We start from the raw sequence: 14,562 nt of genomic DNA on the forward strand, positions 1-14,562 counted from the left end.
TTTGAAAGGAATTCTCTGTGATGGTAATGAACCTTCTCATTAGTTTTGTGAGTATCCTTAGGACACAGATCTGCAACTGGACTTGACACTTTAAAAAAAGTACTGCATAATGGTAAATCCAATAAATCAAATAGAAAAACCTTTAAACAAGCATCAAAATTCTCTCACATGATTTTTGATTTTGTTCGTTTAGTTCCTCTCAGTGAAATGTGAGGATGACAGAACTTGTTGATCTCAGGAGATGTTATGACTAATTGCAACTTGTGAAGCATTCTTTCATGAATGCTACAGATGAAATTACTTTATTTTCAGACGAGAAATCCTTGTGCGTAATATGCAGCCAAAAAAAAAAAATTGGCTACCTTCAGGACTATCTTCACATGTTCTGGATAGTGTTGGTCATAAAGTTGGAAGGGTTATATGTGCCTTGTACTCTTTACCCTTGGTCAGCTACTGACACATCTCTTTTAAGTGGGTTTTTTTGTTTGTTTGTTTTTAAAAGCATTGGATAGTTAATGCAATCTGATGTTTTGTTTTATCTCATCAAGCCTATGTATTGAACAGTGTCTTGTAGGAATGTTTTATATGAAGACTGAACATCCTTATTGTAATATGGGAGATAAACTAAGGTTCTTGAATACTCTTTATTTTGCTATGACCTAATACTGGGGATTGAGCTTGTTACCGTAACGCTGCTCGGGTAGAGTTTCTGTATAATGGCACTTGCGAGTCTGCAGATTGCTTTGATGAGAATTATTTCTCTGTTTTTTCCCCTTATATGTCCCCTATAGTCCTCAGCAAAATGATATTTTCAATGTTTTAAGCCTAATGGCCTAATGAATATAAAAGGTTAAAAGGAAATCCTTCCTGAAGTTAGAAGCAAAGCAACTGTCAGCTGCTTATCATCTTGGTATCGTCACTGTACTGTCCTTGTTAGGAGCGCAGGAAGAATTGGAACAGATTGGTAATTAACATATTTCACTGCTTTGTCAACTTTCCTCTTCAGCACATCACTTTCCCCAAGATGGTGGCAAGCTGTTGTCGATTCCTGTGCTACTTCTGTCGCATCAGTCGTCAAAACCAAAAGGCCATGTTTGAGCATCTTAGTTACTTGCTGGAAAACAGCAGCGTCGGACTGGGTACGTCATGTAGCTGTAACAGCTAAAAGCAAGACCAGGAGGGACTGTGCTATCACCAGACTAGTGTCTGCTTTGTGTGGCAAGTTGAAGCAGGCGATGAAGCCTCTCTGAAGTTTAAACCATTTTGTGGTTTCACCTCTAAGTCACTTCTTTTTTTTTTTCATTTTCCTTTCATCTCTATGTGTCTGTGAATTGTGTTAGAAATGGAGTAATCTACATCTGTGTTTCTAAATACCTTGAAACATTTAGGATTGCATCCATGCAGGTTGACATTTTCCCATTCAAAATAGTTGTGATTGGAAAGCTAAGATTAAATTAACCTTGTACGGTGCTTGCCTGTTTCAGCTGGTTACATTTCCTTTGCCTCCATAAGCTTGTGCCAGTGCTGTGAATTTAATATTTTTCCTTTGGAACACCAGATGTATGTTTTCTGAGATGTGCGCATTAGATTTCGTAACACAAGGAAAATTGTCTTGGCTAGATAGGTGGCTATATTAATAAGGTATAGCGAGGTGAGGCAGCGTGTGATTTCATAGTGCTTTAGCAGTTCGTGGTGACCATTTCAATGCCTGCATTTGCCCTCATTAAACACAGAAAATGGGATAAGAAAGCTTGAAAATGTCTCTTTTAGCTGAATATAGGCATATTTTAAAATCTTCGATTGTTAGAGTTGTGCAGAATTACACAGTTAAAATGTTGCTCTGCTGGAGAAACAGTATGATGTGCTTCTGATCTGCTACACTGGTAATACTGCATTTAAAGCAGCGTGGTGGAGTATGTTTATGGATGTGGATGTCAAGTCAGAAAAAAAATTGAGCATTTATTTTAACATTATTACAAACAGTTAACCATGTTCTTGACTGAAGAACAGCCACACAAGGTACTATTAATATATTTCTGTTCTAGATTCCAGTGTGATTGCTGCCCTCTGCTGCAGGTCTGTGATTACTGCAAACTGAACTTAATTATTGTATATTGACTTTCTTCTGCAGCATTTCCTTCAATGAGGGGTTCAACTCCACTAGATGTTGCAGCAGCCTCTGTAATGGACAACAATGAACTCGCACTAGCATTGGAGGAGCCAGATCTTGATAAGGTAAGGGATCACTTTGACCTCTTTACCTATTTATTGAAGAGTGGACCGGTGCTACAAGAGAAAAGGGCAAGTAATTTTTGGATACAGTCTCCTCAGAAATTCATGCTCTAGGTATGTGCTGTCTCAAGGTGAGATTGGCTAAGGAGTATTTTCTCTGATTTTACTTTACGGTTAGTGGGAATCACATCTGCATCCTTTCACTATTGTTATCAGGTAGAAAGAATGACAAGAAAAAAGGTGTGAAAGAGGAGAAAGGCATATCAAGAAATATTGTTTGGAAAGAAGCAATTTTGAGAATTCATGTCATGTTCGTGTCATGTATTGTTGAGTCATCGTATAACTGGCTAACTTCAGAAGGAAAGAGTATTTCATCTTTTTCATCAACAGGCAGATGTTGGTAGTTCCTCCAGTGAAATATGAAGTATATAAAAACTTTAATATTAAAAAAAGTGACAGTTAGTTTTGTTTCATACTTGTTTTTAGAAATTTATTTCTGAAGACATGGACAAATGATTGCTTCTCTGTTGTAGGTTGTTACCTACCTGGCAGGTTGTGGCCTGCAGAGTTGCCCGGTACTGCTGGCTAAAGGATATCCAGACATTGGATGGAATCCAATAGAGGGTGAACGTTACCTGTCGTTCTTAAGATTTGTGGTTTTTGTTAACAGTAAGTGTAACTTCTTGGTATCAAAAGACTTCCTTAAAATTACTTTTCTAACCATAAAATTGTGTTAGTGGATGAGGAGAGGTTAATGCATACCATTCTCATTATAAATACAAGAATATTGGTATATGCTGCTTATTGCCATTTTTTGAATATTCATAGGGTTTGTTGGGGTTTTTTTTTCATTTTTTCCTTTCTCTTTTTGCTACTTGCATAATTTAATAGAGTAACCTGTTAAGGGAGCAAATTATGTTAGGAATTCTTTCAGTAAGCAAACTGTGGTATCCCTTCAGAAGGGATGTGGAAAATATTTATACTGAGAAGTTCAGAATAAGATTCTAGAGACAAATGCAGATAGAAATACATTCTAAATTTAAACTGCAAGGGGATTTTGCTGATACTTGCTTCCTTTTGCTCTAAATTGCACTCTCCACAAAGCTATCACTGGTGTGTCAAAAAGTGTCTGAATTAAGATAAAGTTTTAACATTTGGATCTAAACTGTATCGGGAATGAGCCACTAAAAACGATATTGGGAGTGTATTTATTAAACTAATTACATTTCATAATTTTTTTTCTATTTGCTATTTGATTCCAGAATATGGATTACAATTTTTAAGGGGGGTTTGTATTTGTGTCCTCAAAAGATACATGAAACACGCAAGGATTCAGGAGCATCTGGTACCTGTAGCTGAATGTTGTGCGTGATGATTGTTAGTATATCTATAGAGGGGACTGCAGTGAATTTTTCTGAGATTTTTTGAAAAATCTTCACTTAGAAGGTTTTAAACAAATTAAACTAAAATTTTTTACTTTGAGATTTAAAATCCTGCTTTTTCCATGCAGCATGAAAATAAGGTGAATGAAAAGGTGAAAGAAAGAAAGAAGACATAATCTGTGCAAAGTCAATAGTTAGGGTATAGAATTGTTTAGCTTGGAAAAAACCTTTAAGATCATCCAGTCCAACTATAAACCTAACACTGCCAAGGCCATCATTAAACCATGTCCCTAAGTGCCACCTACATACCTCCAGGTGATGGCTCAATGCTTCCCTGGACAGCCTGTTCCAGGGCTTGACAATTCTTTCAGTGAAGATTTTTTTCCTAATGTCCCATCTAAACCTCCCCTCGGGCAACTCGAGGCCGTTTCCCTTTGTCCATATCAAGATCAAACTGGTGTTTTAAGTGGGAACACCGCAAGACTGGCACGTTTGAAGCTGCTCCTTCAGGAGCCAGTCAGTTCCCAGTTATCTCACCCACGACTGCCTTCCCGGTGGCACCGCTGCTGCTCTCAGCTAAACCAGTTTTGAGTCCTACTTTTTTGGTGGCTGCGAAAGCTGCAACATTCAGTTTAACACAAACTTGCTACTTACGTTTCTGTACTGGTTTAGTATTGTAGTCTGCATGTAAAAATACAGATACTGATGATCCAAGCTACTGACATCACAAGTTCAGTGACTGTCAGCTGTTTCTTTCCCTGTAATTTGTTTTCTTCCTGCATGCCCCATTAATTTCCCGTCTTCCTACAGATTATCAGTATTCTTATAAGGTAGCCACTGGCAATTTCTAAACAGTTGCATTTAACCATAAGCGGAGCTTTTGACCCAGTTATTATTCCTGTCATGCTTCCACGTGTCGCTAACTGCAGACCATAAAGCAGTTAGTTGCATATAAAGAGTTCATTTATATGAAGGTTCCTTTTCCTTCTATTTGCAAGCATCCAGATCACAATCTGTCTGCCTGTACCAAACCCATGCAAGATGAAACCCACTCTTTTCCCTTTTCAAATAGACATCCATTTTTCCACACAAAGCTGTTATAAATGAGGTTGTTTCAGGCAAGCCATGGCCTTTAAAACTGATCTTAATGTGATTTTTGTACATAGAAAAGATGAAGTATTCAATTTCAGGCTTTAAATAGCAAGCAGAAGATTTAACAAATATTTAACAGGCAGAAGAAAGAATCAGGAGATTTTACTCTGAGTATATTTAACCTAAAATACAATTTGTTATTCTTTAGTCATATTGAGAAGATTAAACTTTGAGATGAGCTTTCCACTGATGAAGTACTAAGGACATAATGTTAAGCAACATTCCTTGCTTCAGACGGCCCATTAAAAATCAAACAACTCCCATGCCCTGCTCTGGGTCTGGCTGAGATGAAGTTAACTTTCTTCATAGCAACCCATAGAGAGCTGTGCTTTTCATTAATGGCTAAACCAATGTTGATAACATGCCAAAGTTTTTTTTTGACTGTTGCTGAGGAGTGCTTGAGCAGAGTGAATTCGTTCTCTTTTTTCCCCCCATTTTGTTCCTTCTCCTTCCCCAGCTCCAGTGAGTAGGTTCAGGATGAGCAAGGTGTTGGGAGAGGACACAGCTGGGACAGCTGACCAAAGGGACAGGCTGACCAAAGGGATAGTCCATACCATGACGCTGAGCTCAGCAAAAAAAAAAACTCAGGGAAAGGAGGAGGAAGAGTGGGACATTGATGGTTATGGCACTCGTCTTCCCAAACAGCCATTACACATGCAGAGACCTTGCTTTCTAGCAGCTGGCTAAACATCTGCCTGGGAAGCAGTGGATGAATTAGGTTTTGCTTTGCTTGCATACATAGCTTTTGTTTTCTCTACTAGACAGTCATTATCTTGATCCATGAGTTGTCACCCTTTCCTTCTATTGTCTCTTTGTCAGGCAGAGAGAGCAAGAGGCTGAGGTGGGTGGCTGGAGTCAAAACTTCCTTCCCTCCCTCTCCAACAGCAGATTTCTTTCCTCTTGGGACTACTAGCTTTTATACCAGAGAGAGCAGTCTTAGCCATAAAAAGCAAAATAACCTTCTAATAAAGTGAACCTTTCCAGACTGAGTGTAGTAAAACTTTTGCAAGGCAAGTCTACACTGTCACTTTCAAACCTCGGTATATTTTTCATAAAGCACATCCAAAGCTGCCACCTTGATACATTTTTGTTTTCAGAAATAAGGATGAGGATTTGTTTTAGATTTCGTAAAATTTAGGGGTAATGCGGTTGTCTTCTTAAGGATACCTTTCAGGAGAAAGTAAGTATAGTGCTTTTGGTCCTCAGGTGAAAGCGTCGAGGAAAATGCAAGTGTTGTTGTCAAGCTCCTTATTCGACGGCCAGAGTGCTTTGGACCTGACCTTAGAGGAGAAGGAGGACATGGTTTGCTGGCAGCTATGCAAGAAGCTATCAGGATCTCAGAGAACCCTGCTCGTGACCTTCCCTCCCAGGCATATAAAAGAGACGGGTCAGTAAATGTGAATGCTCGTTTGGCAAATGCTAGCTAGTTTAATCAGGCTTGTAATATGGGGATAACGGGCCCTGTTGTGTAGGGCGTTATACATACGTAGAGCCTAAGAGATTCACACCCACAAGCAGTTGTCATGTGGAGTTCATAAAGCATGAGTGGAGTAAGAGTTACAGAAGAGAAGAAGCCTGAAGGTCAAAGTCAAGGAGAGGCTGCTGTGGAATGAAGCCAAGGTAAAGCTAAAGATGGAAGGCTCACATGAAATCAGTTATTCAATTCCGTGCTTTCTCTAGGGCTAAAACCTCTGTCATGCAGAGCCAGGGGAAATTCGTGTAGCTGATTAATAGTCTCTAGGTTATGGATCTAGCTCTAGAGAGGAACTATGATCTTACACTAGCAAAAATGCTCACTGGTATTGTTTACCTTTCAGTGATGAGGTGGAGGAGGAGGAGGAGGTTGTGCACATGGGCAATGCAATCATGTCATTTTACTCAGCTCTCATAGATTTACTTGGACGCTGTGCACCAGAAATGCATGTAAGTTCATTTTGTCACTCAGAGATGTAGGAGATTTGTAAACAGAACTGTAAAAGTGTAGCAAAATTGTTCTCTGTTCAAGGGCTTCTTCACTTCAGAACGTGGACTTTATTGTATTTCATGCTGTGTCTAGACAGATGCGTTATCTGCAGGCTGTTTATAAAGAATCATGGTCTTCTGATTCCTTATGCTTTTTAATTTATCTAAAATTTTAAGAATTTATGTATGACTGTGGTATCAAAACACGGATGAACTGCCAGTGGTGTACATTTATACTACCAATGAAATTTCTGAAACTGGTCCTTTACTGTTCTCTAGAAAGCCATAAAAATAATTCTCGTAAGAATGTGATACAGAGCTGCTTTCGCGGACACTGATGAACTATGGTATCTACACCACATGAATACATGTAAAATATGTAAAGTAACTGTTTTGACTGTAATGCCACCCCTGTGGCAGTAAGTTCCGGAGCTTCACTATTTGTTACATAAAGAACTCATACTCTACTAAGTTTAATTAACACCCTTGAATTGTAGTGTTTGGGGGTTTAGTGCCACGTGCAAGACTTGGTTTTAGATAGACTGACTTTTGCTTGTCAGTATCTAAAATTCTTTTACCTTCGTTCACGTAGCATAAATGCTGCTGACAATACAATATGTACCTCAGTACAAGAAGCAAGAAATTTGGCTTGTAGCCTCCCGACTTACTATTACCAAAGCTACTAACTGTACTAGCTGTAAAGCTGTATGCACCTCTCTGTGCCAGAGAGTAGTCTCAGGTTAAGCAAATTACTGAAAAAGACTTTCAAAGATATGGGTTGTGAATACCTAATTTCTGTTAGAATTTGAATTACTCACCTCGTTGTTAATGCCTTGTGAAATTTTTACAGCATAGAAACAATAGCAAAATGTGTAGCTACATCAGAGAGGTTTGCATCGGTTCACAGTATAAAGAGGCAAGCTCAGACCTGGCAGTGTAGTTTCTGTAAGTAACGAGTCAGAAGTTTTCGGTTTCGTTGCTTTATCTGATTGGTTGAGGAATCTCATCCATGTAGGGGGGAGTGTTGTGTTATTGGGAATTTATAATGTGAAATTATGATATCAAAATTGGATGGATTCAAAAGTAGCATCAGCAGAAAATCAGCAGCTCCATTAGAGTGCTGGGATAAATTGCATTCCTGTGTATTTTTTTTTATCCAGTGTTTGACAAAAGTCATAATGATATCAGTATTCCCAGGAAATTTTTCCTGTGTCCATCAGTACTCAGTTTAACTGATAAACTTTTTCTAACAGCTTATTCAAAGTGGAAAAGGGGAAGCTATTCGAATCAGGTCAATCCTTCGATCTCTAGTGCCAACTGAAGATTTGGTTGGGATTATAAGTATACCACTAAAGCTGTCGACGGTTAACAAAGGTAACGTCAATACTTTTTATTAGACCAGTTCATCTTTTTGTAAAACTCTGGCACATAAGCCTTCCGGTGTAAAATAGAGCAGTTTTGCTAGAGTTGAGTGCAAGCAGAGAATTGTTCTTCAGATTTTAATTAGACATGTATCAATCAGAGCCGCTTCAGTACAACAGATAGTGCTGTGAAGCAAAGAATGTAAGAAATAAGTACTTCACAGGATCACCTAACGGGCCCTCCATGGCAGTGCGTAGTCTCCAGCAGTGGCTGCAGAGGTGCTATCTCTAGAGGTAGAACGTGTAAGCTTGGACTCAGTCCCTCTGTACTTTCACGTCATCCATTTATTGATAAAGATTCGAGTGTTCCTCCCTGCTCGGTGATATCTTTTTCTGGTGCTGGTGTCCAAGAATGTATCTAATCCCTTTGGAATAATGTCTGTACCCACAAACCCATGTGGCAGTAAGTTCCAGAACTTCACTATTTGTTACATAAAGAACTTTATTGATTTTAATTAACACCCTTGAATTGTAGTGTTTGGGGGTTTGGTGCATAGCAGTTCTTCGTTCACCTGGTCACCTACCTTAATCGTTTTCTAAATCTCAGTTATATCATTTCTCAATCCTCACTTTTGCCAAATTGTAGAATCTCAACTTTTCTTAGTTTCCCATTATAAAATAACTGCTCTGTTGCCCGAATCATTTTAGCTGCCCGTTTGTGAACCTTTGCTACCTGTATTCTGCAGTCCTGAGATACAGAAAACAGCTGTGAAACGTACACAAGGTGTGAGCAGGTTGTACTCATAATGTGGGCACACAAGTGTTCAATTTGTGTATTAATTTTCTATTTTATGTAGCAGCAAAATAATGCCCTCTCTCATATTCTGGATACCTCTTTCTGATGGTACCCAGAATCTTGTTGGTTTATTTGGTCCCTGCTACACATTGAGCTGATGGTTTCCCAGAATTTCGGTGATGATTTCAGGATCTCGTTGTAATGGCAGTTCCAAGGTCAGCATTATGTAGGCACCTCTTCCTCTCCTGCAGAAGCATTAGCTTAGGGTTTTCTGCATTGAAGTGTAGCTGCCTCTGCTTTGCCCACTCAGTTCTGTTATTGATTTAACCGTAAAGAATTTAGTGTTGTGTACAGTCTTTTCGGCTCCCTTGTTTTCTTCCTTCTCCAGGTCACTCATGACTCAATATAATTGAGTCCTGTTTGTCCTTGCTTCATTAAAATGTTGCACATGCACATTGCATTTTAATTGCCTTTCCCAATTCTTGGAACTGTGCTGTTTGTTTCTTCCCTGACCTTTTCAGAAGTGAAAACCAGAGATGCTTACTTTGAGATTGTCCTGATCTGAAGAAGGTGCTTCTCCACACCTTTTGTCTTTTTCCCAATTTCTAGATATAGCATTCCACTCTGACCTCTAATGTTCACTCCTAGAAACCTGATTTCTTTTTTTATCGTGAAGGCTATTTTTGTATTTGTTCATCTTGTCCCAGAATAATTCCCTGTTTTATAATCAATCTATCTAAATCCCTCTTCTCTAACCACTATCTTAAACAACAAACAGGAGGACGCCGTTGAACAGCATTGTAAACTATGAGTCACCATCACAGAAACATGGTGGGTTGATTCACAAAATTTGATTGTCTTCTGCATAATGGTGGTGACAATAGGTTTGAATGGTTTTGAGTAAGAATCAGGGGGAAGGCCAGCCAGGCAGATATCATGGTGGGAGTCTGTTATAGACAACCCAACCAGTGTCAAGATGCAGATGAAATACTCTGTGAGCAGCTGGGAGAAGTCCCACAATCATTACCCCTTGTTCTCATGAGGGACTTCAATTTACCAGAAGTCTGCTGGAAATACAGCAGAGAGCAAACAGTCCAGGAGGTTCCTGGATTGTGTGGAAGACTGCCTGACACAGCTGGTGAGGGAGCCAGCTAGGGAAGGTGCCTGCCAGACCTGTTGTTCACAAACAGAGAAGGGCTTGTGGGTGATGGTGAAGGTTGGAGGCTGTCAGGGAAGTAGGGAGGGGGGTCAGTAGAGCTTCCAGAGAGCAGACGTTGACCTGTTGAGGAGACTGGTTGGCAGAGTCCCTTGGCAGCAGCCCCGAAGGACAAAGGAGTCCAGGAAGGCCAGACATTCCTTAGGAGGGAAATCTTTAACACACAAGAACAAGCCGTCCCAGTGTGCCCTAAGGTGAGCCGTTGGGGAAGAAGACCAGCCTCGCTGAACAGAGCTGTGTCTGGAACTTAGGAAGAAAAGACCAGTAAGACCAGTTGTTTTCTCCTTGAGCTGGACGACAGGAGAGGGGAACAGAATGAAGCCCCCATAATCCAAGAGGGAATGGTCAGTGACCTATTGAACCACTTAGATGCACACAAGTCTATGGGAACGGATGGAACCCACCCAGGGTTCCAGGGTTCCACCCAGGGGTGCTGAGGGAGCTGGTGGAAGTGCCTGCCCAGCCACTTTCCATCATCTATCAGCAGTCCTGGCTAAGCAGGGAGGTCCCAGTTGCCTGGAAGGTAGCAAATGTAACACCCACCTACCAAAAGGGACAGAAGGGAGACCTGAGAACTACAAGCCTGTCAGTCTGACCTTGGTGCAGGGGAGAGGTTACGGAGCAGATCATCCTGCTGCCCTCTCTACATCAAACTGCATAGCTGCCTGTCTATACCTGGCTCACGATCTGTCATTGAGTTTGAAATTGAGTTTTTGTTAGTGGAACTAACAGCCTTCTTAACACGACCTGTTAAAGGGAAGTCAGTGAAGACTCCTGACTTTTCACCATCTTCATCCTGGAACTCAAAAATAGTTCAAAATCAGTATTCAGAGTGCAGAGGCGTGTGGATGATGGTGGTTTTGCTTGTTATGCAGCTGTTGATTCTTCCCTAGAAGCAGTCAATGTGGTTTTCCAGGGTGGATTTATTTAACTACCAAGATATCCATACAAACCGAGATTTCCTGTAAAACAAAAACTCAACAGAGGATGAGGTTTTCATAGCGTATGATCTCCATGTTTCCTAGTCATTTTTCCATGTTCCATGGGCTGTAAACTACCAGTCTGTACTCTCCTCCTCCTCCTTCTGTTGTCCTTTCTGTTTGACGAGAATTGTCTATTCCCCTTTACAGTCAGAGACGGTGTATCTGTTACACAGTTAACTTCTGTGTTATTGCTGTCTTCCCCTTGGATTCCATCTTCTTTCCAGTCTAGTTTACATGAGACAAAAATAAAAATTCTTAATCTTTTTGGACCTCACCTCTACTATAGGTTAACTATATATTTTTAATATTTCTAGTAATATTTAAATTAAATTTTAGCATATAAACATTCTTTGTAATAGTAATGAAACAAGTAGAAGACCTTGCCATTCCTTCATAAGATTTCATCTAAGAGTGAAAAATAATAAAATTGCAAAATAGTAAGTTTTTTCAAATAATAAAAACTTAGTATTCTTTTTCAGCGTACAAGAAAACTGAACAAGAATATAATTTTCATTAAACATATGACTTCACAGATTAAATGTCATTATAGTGTCTTTCATTGTCTTGGTATTTCTTGTGTTATCAGTTAGCTACTATTAAAAATTGCATTACATATTTTTGTAGATGGCACAGTAAATGAGCCAGACATGTCTGCAAATTTCTGTCCTGATCACAAAGCACCCATGGTACTGTTCTTGGACCGTGTCTATGGTATTAAGGACCAAAGCTTCCTCCTGCACCTCGTGGAAGTTGGATTTTTACCAGATTTAAGAGCCTCTGCTTCGCTGGACACAGTAAGTATTTCGCTAGGGAGTTTAGGTGCAGTGGCTGGATATAGTGGCCCTGTAAGTGGAAGAAATGGAATTTCAAGTCAAAACGGATTTTTTTTAATGCGGTATAGTCTCAAAGAGTATACAAAGAGTATTACAAAGAGTAATAATTCAGATATTATTAATTTGTAGTGCTGAAGTCTGATCATAAGCATTCAGTACTGCCTTATGAAGCAACAGTGTAACATAGTTTAAAAACTTTTAATACAGGCTTGCATTAATTATACAGTAAGTACATTGGGCACACTGTGATAGTGATTACTTTTATTTCATGAGTGCTTCCGAGAGTTACACTGAAAATCCGTATGTATGTAGCTATGAAGAATTTAAGTGAGATGAAAAGTGCTGCTTAATGCTTTGTGGGTTTTGCTGACCTCCTTAAAGAGAGGAGTATTCTGTTATGGTTTATAGACCTAACACTTAGTAACCTTTATTCCAGATGATACTAACAGCCATTTACTACTTTGTACAGGTTTCTCTAAGCACCACAGAGGCAGCTCTCGCACTAAATAGATATATTTGCTCCGCCGTGTTTCCATTACTCAAGAGATGTGCTCCCCTCTTTTCTGGAACTGAGCATCACGCCTCTCTGGTTGACTCCCTGCTTCACACAATATACAGGTTATCCAAAGGACGTTCCCTCACAAAAGCACAGAGGGACACCATCGAAGAATGCCTGCTTGCCATTTGCCAGTATGTATGATGCCTGTGTACAAACGGATTTCTTTTGTGCGGTATATGTATTTTAATAATTTATTTCTTTGTGTACAATGTAGAACTAAGATTATTTTGTTCTGCGTGAAGTAAATGATCCGAATGTCTGGTAGGATTTTTTTTTTTTTTCCCTATGAGAAAATATATGTAATTTTCTGTTACGGGAACTACATGAGCTTTATGGCGTACAGGATAAATCCTGAATATTTGTAAAAACAAACGCCCTGTAATTAACAGGTAAGTCTGGTAAGTCTGACAGTCAGTGTGTGCTGGGGGTTTAAGGGATCGACACGTTTTCTATTTCTGAGTGTGGTTTGAAGAACCTTGGCTGTAGTTTAAAAAAAACAGACGAGAACCCCACTATACAAATTCTAAAGCTGATCCTAAATCTGAACCGAGCACCGAAGTTATATCAGGAATTGAAATGTAGGTTTGCCAACTGAATCACAATTCTTCATCTTTGTCATAAACCGTTGTGCTGCTTGTCTGTGCGGTGGGCTGTGAAATTAGGAATGCAGTGTGCGTTTTCAGCTTGGGCATCGCACTGGACACCTGCCAAAAAGAGGATAGAGCAGAAATGGAAAAGGTTCAGAACAGCCTAACGAGAGCGATCAACAGGAGATGTAAATTTGCTCCTTTGGAACAGCTTAGTAGATGAGGAACCTTCAGCCTGGAAGTGATGACTGAGGGGGGAGATATGAAAGGAGCATTTTTACATTGATTTGGAGTTTATAGATCACTGAAATTAAATAGCTAAAAAAGAAATGCCGAGTAATTTATTCAGTCTTACAGTTTCTTGTAAGAATAATCATAATGTATTTCCCAGATCAGTTTCACTTAGGAGTGTTTTGTTGCTTTTTAGTGTCACTTTGGAAACCCTTCTGTTAGGCTCTAGTTTTCAATTTCCTTTGCTTAGTTTGTCCCCTCTGTGTATTCTGAAAAAAATCCAACACCCTTCCCTCTGCTGTCATAAGGCACAATCACACGTGTTTCTTATTCCCTTGAGAGAGTCCAGGAGTAGCACATCCTTCTGTGTAGGTGGGGCGTAGTGAGATTCCTTAAGCATCTACCATTGGTTTTTCAAAATGCTTTTCATGAGTGATTTTAATTGCAATATGCAAATTTGTTTCAATTTTTATTTTGTATTCACTGGAACTTGTATTTTTTTAAATTACAGCCACTTACGTCCCTCTATGCTACAACAGCTGTTGAGAAGGCTAGTTTTTGATGTGCCCCTACTCAATGAATACTGTAAAATGCCTCTCAAGGTAAATGCTTTGCTTTCTGTACAAGCATTCGGAGTAAAACTTACTTCACAGTAATCTGTCATCATCGTGTGTTTGTAAAAACAGAACAGGGCAGGGCGAAGCAGTGTGAAATGACTCCTGAATTGAAAAGAATGTTCTTGTTTTGTGAAGTCTTTCAAATTAAGTAGGATGATTAAAGGTTTTGTGGAATCTCGCCTAATGCAAACAGTTTCTAGTAAGATATCATGCAGTTTTCTTCAGTAAACTCTTTTTCTCTGCTTCTGCAAGAGTTTTTGAAAGTTTCAAATTAAATTTTAGCATTATCTTGAAATTTCTTCTTCTGCTATATGAACTGTAATAACTCTTGGTAGGATGCGTAGACCAGGAATAAATTTTGAGTGATGTCTCCAGAGAATAGGATACAGGGAACAGAATTCACCTTTTATTTTTTGAGCAATCTTTAACTGAAGTCTTATCCTTCTTGTTCTGCAACTAGAGAATTACAGTGGTGAGAAGATAAATAACTTTTTATTTAGAATTTTTCTGTCAGGTTTGCCTCCTGATGGGGAAAGTGCACCAGTAATCCTATATGCTGGCTCTTTAACTGGTTGAATAGATGGTCTGCACAATAGATTGTTTTTTCCACGGGTTTTTTTCTGTACGTGAGCAGTCCCAGCTGAAAGAGTG

At 39.4% G+C, this 14,562-nt stretch overlaps 1 protein-coding gene across 1 annotated transcript in view; it reads left to right on the plus strand.

The window, feature by feature from the left end:
- The window catches only part of RYR3 (ryanodine receptor 3), a gene marked incomplete at both ends in the record, with an annotated part of 117,924 nt that overhangs the window by 48,438 nt on the left and 54,924 nt on the right, over positions 1 to 14,562 (plus strand). Inside the window, 9 exons of the mRNA XM_010139358.1 lie at positions 1,007 to 1,139; positions 2,132 to 2,235; positions 2,766 to 2,901; positions 5,973 to 6,153; positions 6,584 to 6,689; positions 7,982 to 8,102; positions 11,709 to 11,878; positions 12,387 to 12,607; positions 13,806 to 13,896. Coding sequence (XP_010137660.1) covers positions 1,007 to 1,139; positions 2,132 to 2,235; positions 2,766 to 2,901; positions 5,973 to 6,153; positions 6,584 to 6,689; positions 7,982 to 8,102; positions 11,709 to 11,878; positions 12,387 to 12,607; positions 13,806 to 13,896 — 1,263 coding nt within the window. The remainder of the gene's footprint in view (positions 1 to 1,006; positions 1,140 to 2,131; positions 2,236 to 2,765; positions 2,902 to 5,972; positions 6,154 to 6,583; positions 6,690 to 7,981; positions 8,103 to 11,708; positions 11,879 to 12,386; positions 12,608 to 13,805; positions 13,897 to 14,562) is intronic.

Source organism: Buceros rhinoceros, unplaced genomic scaffold (assembly GCF_000710305.1).
Source record: "Buceros rhinoceros silvestris isolate BGI_N320 unplaced genomic scaffold, ASM71030v1 scaffold15077, whole genome shotgun sequence".
Classification (NCBI taxonomy): domain Eukaryota; kingdom Metazoa; phylum Chordata; class Aves; order Bucerotiformes; family Bucerotidae; genus Buceros; species Buceros rhinoceros.